Source organism: Lacerta agilis, chromosome 3 (assembly GCF_009819535.1).
Source record: "Lacerta agilis isolate rLacAgi1 chromosome 3, rLacAgi1.pri, whole genome shotgun sequence".
NCBI classification, from domain to species: domain Eukaryota; kingdom Metazoa; phylum Chordata; class Lepidosauria; order Squamata; family Lacertidae; genus Lacerta; species Lacerta agilis.
Window position 1 is genome coordinate 96,455,465 of NC_046314.1, and position 17,412 is coordinate 96,472,876.

Genomic DNA, 17,412 nt, shown 5'->3' on the forward strand with positions numbered 1-17,412 from the left:
AACAAGCTGGAATATGAAGCCATTGTGTAAAAGCTGGCTTCCAGAAATCCTGGTTTGTTTCAAAACTATTCACTTCAATTCACCGTTGGGACGTAACATGAAGATATGGTTAACTCTGGTTCCTGGCTTGTTCACTCGTGTAAAGTGAAAAATGAAGCAGTTGCGTGCAGGTGCCTGGAGCCCTTGCACATCTTGACTATCGGAACCAAGCCACTGATTGTGCAAAGTAACACATGCTTCCTATATCAGTGGCTTCTCGTGGACCTACCAATGAGCGTGCACAGAGCTCCTTAAACTATAATGGATATGCCATTCCATTCACTGAAGAATGCAGATCTGCACATGCTTGCCTGCCTTTGCTTAGATATGTAAAATTAATGCTTAAGGTCCTGTAGTGTCTGGATTGGCCAGTTCCCCTGCCTCCTCACCCCCCCAAAAAAAGAAAAAACTGCTTTAAAATCTGTAGCATTAAGTTGTCGTCATCCGTGACAATTTATAGAATCAATTTTAGGAAAGCACACAGTGTTCCTCTTCCTGGTACCCTTTGCTAGATTCTGTTTTCATCAAGTTCACTTTTTAAATGCTTGCTGCATTATTTAAAGTGAATAAGAGATCCCAAGTAGGTGACAGCTGCATGTATGGTGCTTTTGTGTGCCTTCGATGAAGAATTAGCGCCTTCCCTACTTTAGATCTGTCGGGATTTAACACAAATAGCAGAAGCAAACACCAGCAATTTTGGTGGCATTAAAAAAAAAAATTTGAATGTTAACCAAAGCAACAGGCTGAAACATGTTGGTCAACCAGCTGCAGTACAGAATTGGCTGTAGGTGAAACCCACATTTTTGCGTTGCCCCCTGTGATATTATTGAAAGTGGTTTCTGCTGCTGTCCAATGAAAATATTTCAGCCATTTTTTTCCCACTGGTTCCATCCATCTTGCACACAGCATATTCACAAGCTGTGGTGGTATGCTGAGCCGCTTCATGTTTTATGTCTTTCATGTGGTCCCTTAACCACAAATTGGGTCCAAGCCATTTGGAATAGGCCATTTTCCAGATATCTGGTTTTAAGACTTGGAAGTGCTTTTTGAAAATAACGAGGGATGACTTCTTCTTGAGAACTTAACTATGTAGCCTTGCCCGTGGTGTGGATTTTAAAATGTCAAGATGAATTTTGTTTTGCTGTCCCATGTTTTTAATTTTGTGCGAACTATTTATAGGTGGCACTCTGGCAGCTTAAGTAAAATGGCCCCAGCTGCCTCTGGCCCAAGAAAAATTCAGCATCCTTGCAGATTTAAGACCACTGCAATTATAATGTCCAACCTTTGTGGCCTGCAAATTTAGTGCATACCAGTGCATGCAAATTAATGGATGCTAACGGTTACTTGTAGTTTGTCTCCTTGTTGGCAACCTGTTTCATGAGCGGCAGCATACCAGGATACAGTTTTCTTCACACAACAGGTGGAGAAAATCCATCCATATGGATATAAGTTGAGTGCTGTGTTATTCCGTCATAATAACACAGTGCACTGGTTCTCTGAAACCATACCTTTTTTGTAGGACAAAGCTGTAAAATTAGCCCTTTGCATTATTCCAGAAGCCTATCTTTACGTACCTCTTCTTCTGAGGGTCATAACTAAGGTTTTGCAGAGCTTAGTCACAAAGAGAAGTGTTTCTCTTTTTTTTCCCATTCTTGGATTGCTTTCCCACCTCAAGCATGGTTTCAGACTTGTTACTATTATCATGCCGATATTGCAGGTGGGACTAAGGTGAAATTCGAGCTGTGACTTGCTCTCTTGGGCCACTACACATTGCCAGTTTCCACACTGTCTGCTGCAGTTGAGAGTTTTGTTTGCTCAATTTGAGCATGACAGGCCACTGGCAGGTTGAGTCAATCACATTCCTTCGTGTTCCTTTGGAACTATGAAGAGTATTCAGTTTTCCGTGCATACTTTAAATGTAACAATGTGTGCTGTAGAATCACAATTCTATATATTTTATGTTGTGTTCATAGAATTGTAGAGTTGGAAGAGATTCCAAGGGTCATCTCGTCTAACCCCCTTCAATGCATATTGTATACGGCATTTGTATGCGACCCTATAATACAAAGTTATTGGGGCAGCTGACAATAGATAAGTAAAAAATAGTTAAAAACAGAGTTAGACCTCAAACCATTAAAAAAGAAAACTATTATTTAGTATTATTATTATTTATTGAATTTATATACCAGGGCGGTCCCAGGGCGGTTCACAGAATAAAATCAAAATATAAGGCCACAAAATATATAATCAAAATAAAAATAATAACCCAATAACCACCACCCCCCCACACAAAAAAATACCCCACATTTTAAAAGGGCATAGGATGTCAGTCAAATCAATCAAAGGCCTGGTTAAAAAGGAATGTTTTTGCCTGGTGCCTAAAGGCGCCAGGTGAACTCCCCTAGGGAGAGCATTCCACAGATGGGAAGCCACTGCAAAGAAGGCCCTGTTCTCGTGTCGCTATCCTCCGGACCTCTTCTATTAACATTAATACAATGGAATGGAACTTTCCACACATACCCAAAGTTATAAACCAGTTTCAAAAACAGAGGCCTAGACTACCTAAAAGTCCTGACTGAACAGAAAGGTCTTCACTGCTGAAAAGTGCTGAAAAGACCACAAAGATGGTGGCAGGCAAACCTCCCCGGAAAGACTAAAAATGTGCCATATTCAGAAAAACGTAGTGCAAATATATGCATGTACTACACATACACATATTAGCAAAAAATGTACCGGTATTTTTCAGCATCGCATGTCTCTAGGAATGTAACGTCAGAGGGATGTGACCATAGCCCATAGAGCCTTAAAAGAATTGGTCATGGCTTTTGCTAGAATGTTTCCCTTCTGTTTCTCCTTAACAGGTGGTTTGTTCTAGATGCCGAAACAAGAGATTTGGTTTCAATACATACAGACGGCAATGAGCAGCTTTCGGTGATGCGCTACACAGTAGGTAGGCAGAACTGCACTGAATTTCAGTGTTTGCATCCTTCCAAACACGTTTAGGTTTCTCGTTTAAAGAAAACAAACAAACAAGGTAACATTACATAGGTCTTAGTATGGCTTTAACACTCATGTCAGATTATGTTCCAGCATTAACAAAGTAGATCATTAGTAAAGCAGGTGCAGAAATGAAGAATTTCACTTCTGTTTTGGCTGCACCTGAATCAATAGTGTTGTTTGCCAGCTTCTCTCCATGAATAGCAGGCTAAATAAAGCATTTTGAGATGCTAATTCAGGTGGAAAATATAACCCACCAGGTATGAGCCATGGCAGGCCTACAAAAATGGGACAATTTTTTGTGCAGTTATGGTCCAAGCATGTAAAACAGCTGCTGAATGGATCAACCTCAGCAGTCCAATAATCTTTGTTTATGCCTTTAGTGTTTTAAGTCTCTGATATAATTTGATGTACTTGCCTATTTTCATATTGCCGGGGTAATGACTTGGGATGGCTGCAATAATCCATGACAGCTCCCCCCCCCCCAGGAAGCAGTACAGTTCTACCTAGTTGCCATTTCCTGTTTGTTGTTGCAAAACATTTTAGGGGGAAGGAGAATCGATGGAAGTTTTTGCTCTGCTGCTTTCATGCCAGGTGCCCCATTGATTTGCCAGGCATGCTGGACATTTGTTCCAAGCCTGATCCTGGGTAGCTCATTCATGTCCTCAGGTGGGGCCCTGCTAATACTGAGAGCAGCCTTCGAAACTCCCATTGCTCTAGGCACGTTTTGCGACAGGAAATTTTGTTAGTGCGAGCAGTTTCTGAGCTCTGGGCTCAGTACTGCGCCTAAGATTTCAGATTGAAACTCCCACTGCTGGAAGAAAAGGAGGACGTTTTTCTGCCTCCCCACTTCCAGCTACTCTCCGAAGACTGGAGAAGGGGCAGGCAGGGGAAGGACTAGACCATATGAAAAATGAACATAATATTTTAGCTGCAGTTCATTCATTTTCAGCTTTGTATTATTGTTGTAAGAAAAGCACGCCTAGACGCTCCATTGCAGCACCCAAACCTAGGCTTAAGGTACCATTTAGCTCCTAGCTTTCATATCTCAATTTCTAACACTGACTGAGAGTAGCCTGCACAGGAGGTCTTTCATGCTGTAGCGGAAACCAGGAGTTCTTCCTCTGAAAAGGACCTTTTTCTGTGTCATAGTGTGCCAAGCATAGAGGCTACATTTGCAAGGAGAGGTATACTGGAGCTCCATTAGATGCAGCTCTGCGTGCTGTAAGATTTTGGCTGAGATTCTCTGTGGGAGGCAGTCAACATACAGTCTCTTCTCCCCCCCCCCCCCCGAGCCTGTCAAATTGTCACTTTACACGGACAGCTCTTCCATTCCTGCTGTGTGAATCACTTTATGGTGCATACTTGGAAATCATTATTATTTGCAGACACTTCAGAGGACTCTTCTGTCATGTTCCAAGCTCATAACATGGCTAATTGTGCTTTAAATTAAGGCGTTCAGATGGACAAATATTTTCACAATCCTGTACCGAGTTCTCAGTTAGCACAGGTGCTTCTTGAGCTGAATGCAAAGTGTGAGAAAATACCTGCATTCTGCAGGAACACCCAGCTATGCTAGTCTTACTCTAAATACCCTTTCTGCGTGTTTAGAATAAGTAAAAAATAATAATAATCAGTAAATCTGTACCCCACCTTTCCGAAGTTTTTTGAGGCTCCTTACTAAAATCAGCATAAACCTTCCACAGAGCCTTAAACAACACCTGAGCAACAGGAGGTTTTTTAAATAACAAAAGAAAAGAAAAGGAGGGGAGCCCAGATCTCTATTGGCTAACCAGGCTTAAATTAGCAGGGAATGGTCAGAAAACCTCTGCTTTGGAGAGGCAGACTCACACGTGGACTGCAACGACTCTTGGTTTGCCACAAGACATACACTCAGTAGCTTTGCCAGCCAATCCTGATTCTGGTGCATTTGCCTACCACTTACATACTTTTAATTCAGGCATGTCCAACCGGTAGATCGTGATCTACCGGTAGATCACTGGACGTCTGCAGTAGATCACTGGTAGATCATTGGCTCCCTCCAAAGAAGCTGAACAACTGTGGCTCCCCTAAAATAAGCTCAACATTTTACCTCCTCCCTGAAAAAAACTCAACAACTTTGACCTGAACCCCCCCCCCCAAAAAAATGGGCCTTCCTCCTTCTTAAAAAAAAAGCTCAACAACTTTAACTTGAACCCCCCAGTTTTTTAACTCTGTGAGTAGATCACAGTCTCTTGGGAGTTGGCCACCCCATTTAATTGAATGCTAAAAAGCAAAAGCAAAACCTGATTCTTTCATAGTTTTTTGCACTATGGCCAGATTGTGGTTCCTGAAAGTAGGTGGGGGGCAGGGAACCAATGTGGGTTGATGGAACGGGGAATGCTGAAAACTGGGTGCCTCCATCTGAATTTTTCCACTTCTACCCAGCCTCCAGAAATGGCTTTCAGGAGTTGCAGGGGGAGGAATTGGGGGAAAAATTGCTATCTGCAAGCTTCCTTCTCCTCGCAGTTCTCTGGGTCCAATCTGTTAATGGTTTATGAGAGACTATCCTCTATGGCAGGGATAGGAAATGTCTGGTCCTCCAGATGTTACCGGACTCCAACTCCCATCAGCCTCGGCAAATGTGGCCGGTTGTTAGTGGATGATGGGGCTTGGGTCTCCAACAACATCTGGTTTCCCATCCCTGCTGTTTGCATCATGTGGTGTTTTCAATCCTCTTTCATGGCCAACAGCGAGGCCACCACATGAGCTCTGGATGGTGTTATACAAGGAGGGAGTTGTTCAGCACATCTGGAATATGTTTGGTATGCCAGTCGGCAGTGGATATCACAACATACAGTTTGTTTCTGATTTTCATTGCAGATGGCACCTTACTTGCAGTGGGATCCCACGATAACTTCATTTACCTCTACACAGTGACAGAAAATGGAAGGAAGTACAGTAGATATGGGAAGTGCACCGTAAGTTCCTATGCAGGATGAATTGGTAACAGTAAAGGGATTTTGCATGCAACATAATGGCAACCAGTGTGGAATTTTTCACATAATGATCAGGAACCCTAATAATGCCTTTCAAAACTGTGGTTGGGGTAGCATGTATCTCTAGAGCAGTCATGGCTAACCTGCAACACATGGGCCCCCATAATAGTTTCTTCTGCCCCCACAAAAAAGCACAACCAAATTGTCACTTAGACAAATTCCATTTTATTTTGTTTTTTAAGTGTGGCTGCCCCCATAAGTCCTCACTGTGGTACTGTGATACCAAAAGGATTTTTTGGTGAGTCACAGTCCACACCCCACACAATTTCAACAGCCCTCAAACTACCTGGTAAATGTCAACAAAGTTTGTATGAGAAACTGATGTTGTGCACCCACATCCAAAGGCATAACATGATCCATTGCAGCATGCTAACTTCAGGATTTGTTTTGGTTTTTGAAAGCTAATGAAAAAATTGGGGTCCTCCCATCCACTCTTTCCCTTCATACGTTGCTGCAGAAGCGTAGCAATTCAACTGATCCTATTAGAAAGTGAGAAGCATGTGGTTGGAGTCAGTGGCACGGGTCCTTCCCTCCCATGCTCTTTTAAGTGCATTAACAGTTATGAACATGGGTGTCAGAGATTACAGTTAACTCTGGATCAATGACTACCAAATACAAAGATGGAATGCCGTGTGAATTTTAAGGGAAGGAGTGTGACTCAAGGGTAGGAAAGCTTTATAAGACAGAGCAAGACTTTGATCCATCTAGCTCAGTTTTGTCTGCAATGATAGCAAGCAGCTCTCCGGGGTCTTGGACAGGGTCTTACCTGGCCCTGTGTGTACATGCAGGAGACTGAACCTGCAGCATTCTGCATGCAAAGCTTTAGCATTTTGCCGCAGCCTCTCCCCTGAGATTCTGAAGAGCCTTGGTTAGTCAGAGTAAGGAATACCAAATTGCTTTATTCAGTGATGAAGCGCAAGGCAGCATGCATATGGTTCCAATCTCTGCCGTCTCCCGTCCGTGCACTAAGTAGACCCAGGTCTGCTTAGCTTCGGCAAGGTTCCTGCACTATGTGCCTTCAGACCATCCTCTGGGACCAGGGCTCCAGCTTGTCAAAAATGCAGGCTTCCACTAAGTTACACAGGAAATGCTCATAACCTTTTCACTCACTCTGCTTTCAATGGTTGATGTGGACTTTTATCGCACAGCATTTATCCTCTTGTTCCAGCACATGAGGATTGTGTGTCTGTAGAATCTATTGCCCCCTTGTGGGGAATTCCTAATTTAACATAATTATTTGTTAAAAGAACCGATGGTTGTTAAACATTCAAACGATGCATCGCAGGCGCATCTGTTACAGAATTCCAGGTTTTCTTTCCCCTGGTTGTTTGGTTGGTTTTTGGTCATTTTTAATCCTACATTACCCTTGCAGTGCTGTATTAGGTGTACTTATGTAGATGCTATTTCCAAGAGAAACAAGAGTCAAAACTGGTAGACTGACACTAGATCAAAGTGACATTGTTTAGGACATCAAGAAAGGTCATGAAACAGTATAGCAGGTCACACTGACACCTCTGGCGACAACCACTGTGACATGGTGGGAACTAGAAGGGGTCGCTGGTGTGTGTCAGGAATTGGTGCACATTCCCTGCTGGACTACTTTGGTTGTTATTTTTCCTCCATGGTCCCAGCTTCCAGATGTTGCTGAACTACAGCTCCCATCAGCCCTAATATGCATGTCCAATGTCCAAGGGTAACAGGAGTTGTAGTTTGGCAACATCTGGAGGCCCAAAGATTCCCAGCACCTGACAAAAAAGGAAGCCAGGGAAGGATGCCGGTGGACTTATCAAACAGATGCCTGGCATTTCTTGACAGTCTTTCATACAAAAGTCTCCACCACTGATCCTGCTTTAGGGTTGCCGTTGTTTTAATACTTGCTAATACTTTCCAAAGCCTTGTCCCTTCTGTGACCCTTTCCCCCAGTATCTGCCTTGAATTCCTTCCCAGCCTGGTCTCTACGGCTGCTGCCCCCTCTTGCCTTTCTGCCCTGTTATTGTTGCAGCCAAAACATACCTCCCAGACTCTGAGCCTTCTAATGTCGCTTGCATGTGCTGTGGCCTGCCTGAGGCTGCAAACACAGCAAAATTATCACGTAGCTGGCCAGTGGCCCATATTCAGCTTCGCTGGCTGAGTGTTGCGCAGACTTGCTTTAGATACGGGATACTCTTTGTTTTGCCTACATCCTTACACATGATCAGCTGCTCTTGTGCAGGCAATCCTCTTCAGGCGCCCTTGTTCCAGCACATGGAATCAGGGCCAAGCTTCGCCACACAGTGTCACGGGTGGGGAAATCTGTGCACCTTGGAAAAGGGCTGCAGCCCAGTGGCAGAACACATGCTTTGCATGCAAGGAGGTCCTAAATTTAGGTACCCTGGCATCTCCAGGTAGGGGCTAGGAGAGACACCTTTCTGAAACCTTCGGTGTGGGCAGTGCTGAGCTAGATGGACCAAAAGTCTGACTTGCTAAAGGCCGCTTCCCATGCTCTATGCTTTGGACAATCATTCAGCCAAGCAGTACGATGGAGAGCCATTTCTGACACTACAATTCCTATTAAAAGCTCTGAATTGCTTACCTCTTGATTTCTCTGCCAGTTCATAAAAAAGGTGTGCATTATGTTCTTCCTGGTTTAAAATGAATTAAAAGGCTCCCCGAATTTCAGTTTCCATTATTTCACTTGCTAGTTCTGAGAGTGTTTCCTTGTTCAGAGGGATTGTTTTGGGTGCATATTTTGAATATTGAATCATGGTAAAATTGCCTCAGCTTAGCTCATCCCTGCTTTGGTTGTTTGTTCTGTAATATGATGATTCCAAACACTGATCAGAATAGGTTTGGTCTGTGTGTGTTTAGGGCTCTGTTGTGTGCCTTGTGTTTGGGTACCAACCAGCTCAACATTCCCACCACCCAGCAGAAGGAAATGCAAAATGCAATGCACTGTGCTATCTCCCTTGAAAATGGGGACATTGGAGTGGAAATTTGAAGCTTTCTGTGTTTCGAACCAAAAGGAGTCCGGAAAATATGTAGTTCAATGTGATATCTCCCTTGCAATCTGGGATATCTGAATGAAAACTGGTGTGCTTATGCAGAATAAATTTTTGCATTCCATGTTCAAACCTGACCTCAGCCCATACAGATGTTGTCCAGATGGCAGGGAGGAAGTCAGGGCTCTCTTAACAGTACGCCATATTTACAGTAGTACATAATTCATATTTCTAGCACCAGAAGGAGACATGGCCTTTGTGCATTAAACTGTATCTTCTGTGTACAAGGGTGGCGTTGTATCCATGCACTGCCTTCACATATCACCTTCACGTTGTGCACAACACTCACTTCTGTGTAGATGCATATGTCCGTTGATAATTAAACCATGTATACTATGTAACATGATGGCAGAGTATCCCTGTGGTTGCTTCAGAAACTTGGTATTAGCAAAGTCTTAACATTGTGGAGTCCTAATTATTTTGAGTTTGATGAAATGGCCTCATTCTGTTTAGAGTCTGTATGGATGGTTTTATTGTTCTTAAGAGTTTGTGCTTTGGTGTTACTGTGTGCTGTCAATGGCTTTATACCATGAAGTGGTCTCTAAATAGGTATGATAATACAATATATCTAGAGTGAGAGGCATGTTCTGGAATGTTTATGGGCGTGCGAGGGTTCAAAGTGTGGAGGGGGCAGGGCTGCATGCACAATTCCTGCACCAGCATTCTTGCATGTGTTGCGCATCTTCTTGTCCCCATCCTTTACGCAGTAAGAAAGGACTTCTGTTCATATATACTTGAATGTGAGTAAGCTCCTCTGTCCATTCAACATAAATCACTCTTAACTTCTAACATTCTCTCTCTCTCTCTCTCTCCTTGTCCTATCCAAGAATACTGTCCTTAGCGATGAGAAAGGGAGCTTCCCTGTTCACTCACTCAGTTTTACTAGCCAAAGGTGCCAGTAGTGATTACTCTCACTATGTGAACAGTAGATCAGAAGCGAAGTCTAATATGTCTCTCACTTTGGTAGCTGCTGAGGGGAGGTTTTTTTCCCCTTTCGAATGGAATGCAAAACTCTGCTATTTCAACTATTGGAGCAATGTGGTGTCCAGACCTCTCCCATCGCAGTTGCTGGCTCAAAGGGATTTTCCGACTCAGGAGCGCCCCTTCCCAGTTGGCCCCCCCACCCACCCAACCATTCTCTGCCTCCCCTAGGAATGTTTACAGCTGCCAGATGTCTGGCAGGATGTAGTAAATGGTGGTCCCAACTCTCTCCCCGCACCCCCCCCATGTCAGTTCTAGCTTCCAGCATCTTGAAGATTCAGGATGAGGAGAAGGAGCAGGGGAGGGGAGAGAAAGAGAGAGCTTTTGGTTTTTAACCCTGATGCATGTCTTCCAAACCAATTGAGGACATTTTTAAAAAGCTAGTTCAAATAAGCCAGTTGCTTATTTCCCACCCCCTCTACCTGACAGATCTTCCTGCATTTTGAATCACATGAGGAAATCTTGGTTGTGAACCATCCTATACATAGATGAATCTCACAGCAACAATTTCCACTTTAAGTGCAGCTCGAGTAATTGCAGAAATGGCTGCTGCAGTGTGTAAATGGCTGCTCAGATGTGTAACACCAGACTGTGGATTGGCATAATGTGGATGAGGCCTGTGTTTCCCTTCTTGCTCCCTATTTAGTAGTAAATTATAATCTGTCATTGCATGTGAACCCGAGACAAACCATGTTTTGCTGAAATTTTAACCTGCTGGCAAATTACGATTTGATACTGATGGAATCTACACCCATATATATATTTTAAAAAAACCTGGTGAAAATGCTTTAAAAAAAAAAAAAAACATTTTGAAATATATATCGAATTTGCCATAGCTCACCATTGCCATCTAGTGTAATATTTGTATATTGCACTTTACAACACACTTAAAACATTTTATTTGCAGCTGTATAGCTGAGTTCACTGAGTCAGAAGTAAGAAGGGCAATCAGAGCATGCGGGAGGACAAGGGGGGACAGCCTAAGCACATGGCTAAACCATAGTCTGAACCTACTTATAGCTCAGGTCATGGGGAGACTTGAAAGCAACAAAAGCTAAACCTGCTGTAGACGAAAGGTGCTATTCTTCCTCTTGCCATTTGCCGGATACAAATTTAGCTTCGCACACTTCAAACCGTCCTTTGTTACATTGCATTCCTGCATATCTTCTAGCATCCCCTCAGCTTGCTTTTGTTGAGGATTTGGGAAAATTTTAACAAAGCATAAAACCCAATTGTCTATAATAACCAGGCAGAAGAACTTAAGCATTTGTATCTGTGGAGTGCAATCAGCAGGGCCCCGTGCAGTTCAATTCATGGGCTTCTACGTGCATTCCATCAAAATGAATGGGTTCTCTGAAGCGATAGAACTTGGTAAATTACTCCTACAGTCAGTCGTGACATTTTGTTTCTATGAACTTTTCAAAGGGGGATTAAACAGCGAAGCAGGCGGAAATACTTCTTTCTGCTGATCGGAATTTTGATAGCTTGCTTGTTTTCTCTCTCTCTCTCTTTTTGGTGTTTGTGTGTGTTTTAGGGACATTCCAGCTATATTACACACCTTGACTGGTCCCCAGAAAACAAGTATATAATGTCAAACTCGGGAGACTATGAAATACTATACTGTGAGTACAAAGCTGTAATTACCTACAGGAGTGCCTGAACATTCATAATGGGAAGCAGTGGGGCGGGGAGGTGGAGGGAGAGAGGTGAGGGGCGGGGAGAGCTGGTGCAAGTCAAGCTGTTGGTGCAAAACGCTTGCTGACAGGGGATACTGGCGTGACCTTCTGTAACCTGACCTTCTGATGTTATTCAGAGCTGCTTCTTGCTAACAGAGCTTCCAAATATAGCTTGCATCTCTGCAGGGACATCAATCAGTTTAACAGTTTATAGGGGAGAGTGGTGCTGGTGTGTGATGTGTCACGAAGCAGGTTTTCGGCTTGGAAAACAACACACACCCTTGCCTCATTAGAGCCCCGTGTCACTTACTGGTGCAGACACCTGCTGGCATTTTAAAACTTCACTTCAGCAATGGAAGAATGGCATTTATTTAGCATTCTTTCCTTAGCACTCCAAGTGCTTCGTGGACATTCGGCCTGCCCAAAGGCAGGACACCGGCAGTGTGTGGCAGCTTGCTGGGTCTCCGTCACCCTCCTGCGTTTCCAAAAATGGGGTGAGGTTGAACACTTGGGGACCCTGGTACTTGGCTGGTAGCCGCATGTGGCTTTGTAAACATTCTCTCCCTAATTTTGGGTATAGCCCTGCTGGTAAGCCAGTGTTTATATATCCATGTGAGAAAGACAGGCTTGCCTTAGGCCAGGTGCAGGAGACTTGTGGCCTTCCAGATGTTGTTGAACTCCCCCAACCAGCATAGCCAGTGGTTTCTGGGACAGGAGTCGTACTCCAGCAGCATCAAGAAGCCCATGAGTTCTCAGTTCATACCCTTAAAGCTATAGAAATACTAGAAGATGCACTTGGATGCTCGTTCAAAGAAAGAAAGAAAGAAAAGGTAACACTCTTAATGTCAGAAACAGCTAAAACAAATGCCGCTTATGTGATTCCAATGAGGGTTGTGCATTTTTTTGAAGGGGACATTCCAGCCGGCTGCAAACTAATGAGGAATCGTTCTGAGTGTAAGGATATAGATTGGACGACATACACTTGTGTGCTGGGATTTCAGGTGTTTGGTGAGTAGCAAATATGACCCTTCTTGCATTTTAAATCAGGGGTGCTCTGGAAAGCTAAGTGAGCACGGTGTTAATTGTCAAACACTTTCTAGCTCTACTATTTCAAGAAGCTGCTTCCGAAAGGTCGCAATTAGTAGTGGAAGGGGTAGGTTGCTCGACTTTTTCTTCACACACAGTGATTTGGGCCATATTCCCCACCCTTCAGCCACTTTCCCTTTGCAGGATTCCATTCTGTGCATCATCTGTAAACAGCGCCTCTTTCCCAGAACTGCCTTGCTCACTCATGCGACTAATCGGCAAAGATTTCTTCAAGCAGGTGACAACCCTAATTTGTTGGCTTTCCTCTATTGAAGGAGTGTGGCCTGAAGGATCAGACGGGACAGACATAAATGCTCTCATCAGGTCCCACAACAGGAAGGTGATAGCAGTTGCTGATGACTTTTGCAAAGTCCATCTATTTCAGTATCCCTGCTCCAAGGCAAAGGTATGTCTAGATGACACATTTTTAGGGGCAAGGGTGATACATGCATGTGTGGAACTATGGGTGTGTGCAAGCATGTGTGTGCTCATACTGGAGTGGTAGCAAACTTGTTCCAGTATCACATCTAAAGGCTCACCATCCCCCCCTGCTCCCTTCCTCCCCACTCATAAAAATATTCTCTTGCTCCCAGGGTCATTGTTGCAAGTTGACTTTTGCCCCCCCCCAACCCAGTTTTTGTTTGGGGTGCAAGCTGTTCTTGCTGGGGGTGGGGAAGAGATCCATTGGGCTTCATGGGAGAAGTGGTGGTGGGGAATTGTTTCAACATTGCTTCCCCAAATCACTGGTTTAAGTGCCCAGGGAAAATAATACAGTGTGATTAAAGTCTAGACCTGTCGTCCAAAACGAAAAAAATCCCCCTTGCCTCTCAATCCATGCCCCCCTGGAGCTCAGAGTATTAACTTGGCCGGCCTTATTTTGCATTTTTTAAAAAAAGATATGCAGCATTTCGAGAGTACCTAAGTCCACAGAGTGATTCAGGAATCTAGGGAGTCCAGCTTGAGATGCCTTGTTAACAGCACCATCCAACTCAAGACTATGAAAATCTCCCCTGACTCACCCCTACTTTCCTCCTAAATTGGGACGCTCTTAGATTGGCCTTGTAAGACGCATAGTTTTGTCCCTGGGTATATTCGCAGTGTTGAAATGCTGGCATGAAGCTGCTATTCCAATTGGTCTTCAGATCCTCATCAAGCAGCGCAGACTGTCATTTCCTGGTTTGTTTCAACAGGCACCAAGTCATAAATACAGCGCCCACAGCAGCCACGTGACTAACGTCAGCTTCACTCACAGCGATAGCCACTTGATTTCAACTGGAGGCAAAGACATGAGTATCATCCAATGGAGACTTGTGGAGAAAGTAACTCTGCCACACAACGACATCACGGTAGAAATGGGCATGGCCAAAGTGCCCGCTAGTGCCAGCGAAAGCTTTGTGCAGCCGAGGACCCCCGTTCCCCTCGCTCAGGCGTTGGACGGAATGGGAGCCAACGAAAATGCAACGGACGGTTCCCCGACGTCCTCGGAGAGTAATCTGGAGCAGACTGTGGAAGCCAATGAAGAGCAGAGCGAGGAGCACAGTGAGGGGAGCAGTCTGGATCCAGGAGAGCCAAACGGTGAAGAACCATCCAACGAAACAAGCGAGGAGCATAGCGAATCCACCATTACGGAAGACCAGCAGGAAAACTCTCCGTTGTCTTAACAGCTCCAAGTTCAAGATGGTCTTTTTAGAAGAAGAAAAAACTCCCCTCAGTGTGCATACTTTTGTCAAAGGGGAGGAGGGTTCAAGAAGGGGAGAGGGAAGGGGGAGCACCTCCAGTCTAGGAGCAACCCAAGTTGTTGGGTTTCAGTTGACGACCTTTAGTCCGATCTTCTGTTTTCAATGCATGGGACTATTGTAAGGACCCGTCTTGGCAGTTCCGTTCAAGAGCTGGTCAGGATAGTAGGATGTAAACAACATAGATTAAATGTAATTCTGAAATTGCTGTCGGAAAGAGGCATGGTGCAAATGGCCGGGGGCTACAGGAGAAGGGGGAATTAGCTCCAGCCGTATGCTGAGGGGCGGAGGGAAGCCTCCTGTGAAAGAACTTTTTAACACCAACCAGAAGGACCAAGTAATACCTTCTGCATAATGCAACCCAGGTGCAGCAAAGCCAATAAAACGGCAAGCTCTTTATGAGAGCTCTTCCTTCTTTTTTTATATTAAAAAGAGAGGAAGAAGCGAAGAGGACAACATGATCGTGCATCATGCCCTCTGCCTTCTTTATTAACACCTATGCAATTTTCTAACACTACTAATTCCTACTAGCCACCTGGGTGCTGCTAGCTAGCTCTAAGGCAACTCATATTAACGAACACTTTCCCTTCCCCCGACGATGGATTTTTAAGTTCAGTCTTTTAAGACAACCACCTTCACGTAGTTTTTTCTAATTGACAGGCACCGTAGGACGTCTTTTCCAGGGAGCTACTTGCCTAGACATATTGAAACTCAAGAACACCTACTGTGACCTTGATGTGAACTGACTTGATTGCATGATGGCACAAGTTCAGATTCTCGAGTTAAACTTGGCCTACTGACGATACAGCTCATTCTCTTGCGAAGAGGCTAAATGTTAGAGGAATATCATTAAGTTATGAAATCTGGTGCTTGTGATTAGCATAACAAATCAATTGCTTACAAAAACTAGGGATAACCGTCATAATCAGAAAAATTCAAATGGGTTTTTTTTACAGCCTCCTTTTTTAATTGCTCTAATGTAAATGTCACATTAACTTGGATTATGTTGGTTATTTTTGGATTTTTTTCTCTTCCGCGTGCTACAGGTTTTTTTGTGCTTGTTTTATTCCTCTTGCCCAGTTGCTGTAAATGTTGCAGCTCCGAGATGGCTGGACCCTGGCCAGTTATGGGATATCATGGCATTTTATTATGCGTTTGGGAAAGTACCATTTAAAAAAAAAATTACACAAAAAAATCCTGTCGGCTAAGTTTTTCTTAATTACCTAGAGTTTCCTACATTTAAAAAAAAAAAGTTTTCTGGAAAAAAAAATCCTAGCTGTTTTATGTTTTGATTTAATAGGATCTTCTTTTTTTATTGTGCTGATATCTTAGAGTTTAGTTTTTAGAATTGTTTTTAGAAACTTTGGATGAGTTTGTTAAGTCTTAAGTGTGCAAGCGTTTACGTGATTGTGCCATTCCAAAGTGCATCTGAACTGTCATTCCCTTCTAGTATCTTCTCAGGAGTAATTACTACAGATCAGGTATCTATTCATCATTGGTAACATTGAGAACTCAAATGAACTCCCAAAGGACACTTGTATGTATGCATATACATATATAAATAGATAGATCTCCTCTTTGTTTACATCCATTCCGGAAAACCTCAAAATAATTCTCTCCAAACGGGAGAGAAGCGTGGATTCCAAGCAACCCATTTATCTGTTCGTTTTATTTTAAAACCGTGCTGTTAAATAGTAATGGTGTTGGAGAACTCTTGTGTGTGATTAGCTGCTTTGCCAAATAATGTCAGTCGGCAAGGCAGACGATTGCAGATGATTGTGTCGAGGTGTGATGCACAGATGGAGAACCTGGGCTACTCCTGCTGGTTCTTGGACTTCCCCATCAGCTCCAGCCAACATGGCCAATAGGCAGGGATGATGGGAGTTGTAGTTCAACCATGTGTGAAAAGCCACAGGTTTCCCATCCTAGTGTAATGGATTCCTTTAAAAGGAATACACTTAATGGTGAAAAAGTACTATGTAGTAATGTTTTTTTTCAAAGCTTATTGGACGCATAACTCTCTTTTTCATCCTCCATGAATACCATGAAACAATGCATTTCATTTTGAAAATATCTATTACCTGGGGGTTGCCATGTAAAATGAGAGAGTTAACGTGATTTTTTTTTCTCATGCTGTAGTCTAAAAGAGGGTTGTTGTTTTTCTATTATGCAAAAAAAAAAAAGCCTTACAGCTTTCGATTGCTGGCAACTACTGTTTAATGGATAATTTAATCTGTGATAATGGATGGAAATGGGTGGGGTTATGTTAACTGTAGATGTTCTAGGGGGAAATTGTGAATGAAATATGATTTTTAAAGAGTGTCATGTGAAGATGTTTGAGCCATTTCTATCATGCATTCCTGTCTCATGGCAGAAAAATAATAATTGAAGATTTAAAAAATAATAAAAGAATCAAAATAACGTGGTACCTTTTTCTCTCTCTCTTTGGGGCTTCACCTGGCAGGTGTTTTTTAAGTGCCCATCTTCTGCTCACCTGAATTATTTGTTCCAGTTTAGGCGGTCTAAACAAGGATTTTACCATTGCACAGAGAGAGCATGCACCCTTTTATCCCCATACTAATTCAGAGGCAGCAGTAGGAGAAGCGCAAGTCTTCCTCAGACTCTTCTTTGGAATGGCCAAAGTGAATGTTAGTGGTGTGGAATCATTGCTCTGTGTAGATTGCTGTAGGTGGAGAGGCATTTTGGGGATAGCTTCAGTGAGGGATCCTATTCCCCCCCCCATACTTCCTCAACAGAGACACTCCCTAGGTTTCACTGACAACTAGGATGAATCCTTCAGTGTTTGTATGGGAGTTGTCTC

General features: G+C 43.4%; 1 protein-coding gene across 7 annotated transcripts in view; it reads left to right on the top strand.

Annotated features, from left to right (window-relative positions):
* EML4 (EMAP like 4) overlaps positions 1 to 17,012 on the top strand; it is a 163,637-nt gene extending 146,625 nt beyond the window's left edge. For all 7 annotated transcript variants that reach the window (XM_033144859.1, XM_033144856.1, XM_033144860.1 and 4 more), the window contains 6 exons: positions 2,901 to 2,989; positions 5,899 to 5,996; positions 11,628 to 11,715; positions 12,679 to 12,777; positions 13,131 to 13,261; positions 14,046 to 17,012. In XM_033144859.1, coding sequence (XP_033000750.1) covers positions 2,901 to 2,989; positions 5,899 to 5,996; positions 11,628 to 11,715; positions 12,679 to 12,777; positions 13,131 to 13,261; positions 14,046 to 14,516 — 976 coding nt within the window. In that variant the 3' untranslated portion in view covers positions 14,517 to 17,012. The remainder of the gene's footprint in view (positions 1 to 2,900; positions 2,990 to 5,898; positions 5,997 to 11,627; positions 11,716 to 12,678; positions 12,778 to 13,130; positions 13,262 to 14,045) is intronic.
* Positions 17,013 to 17,412: the final 400 nt, after the last annotated feature.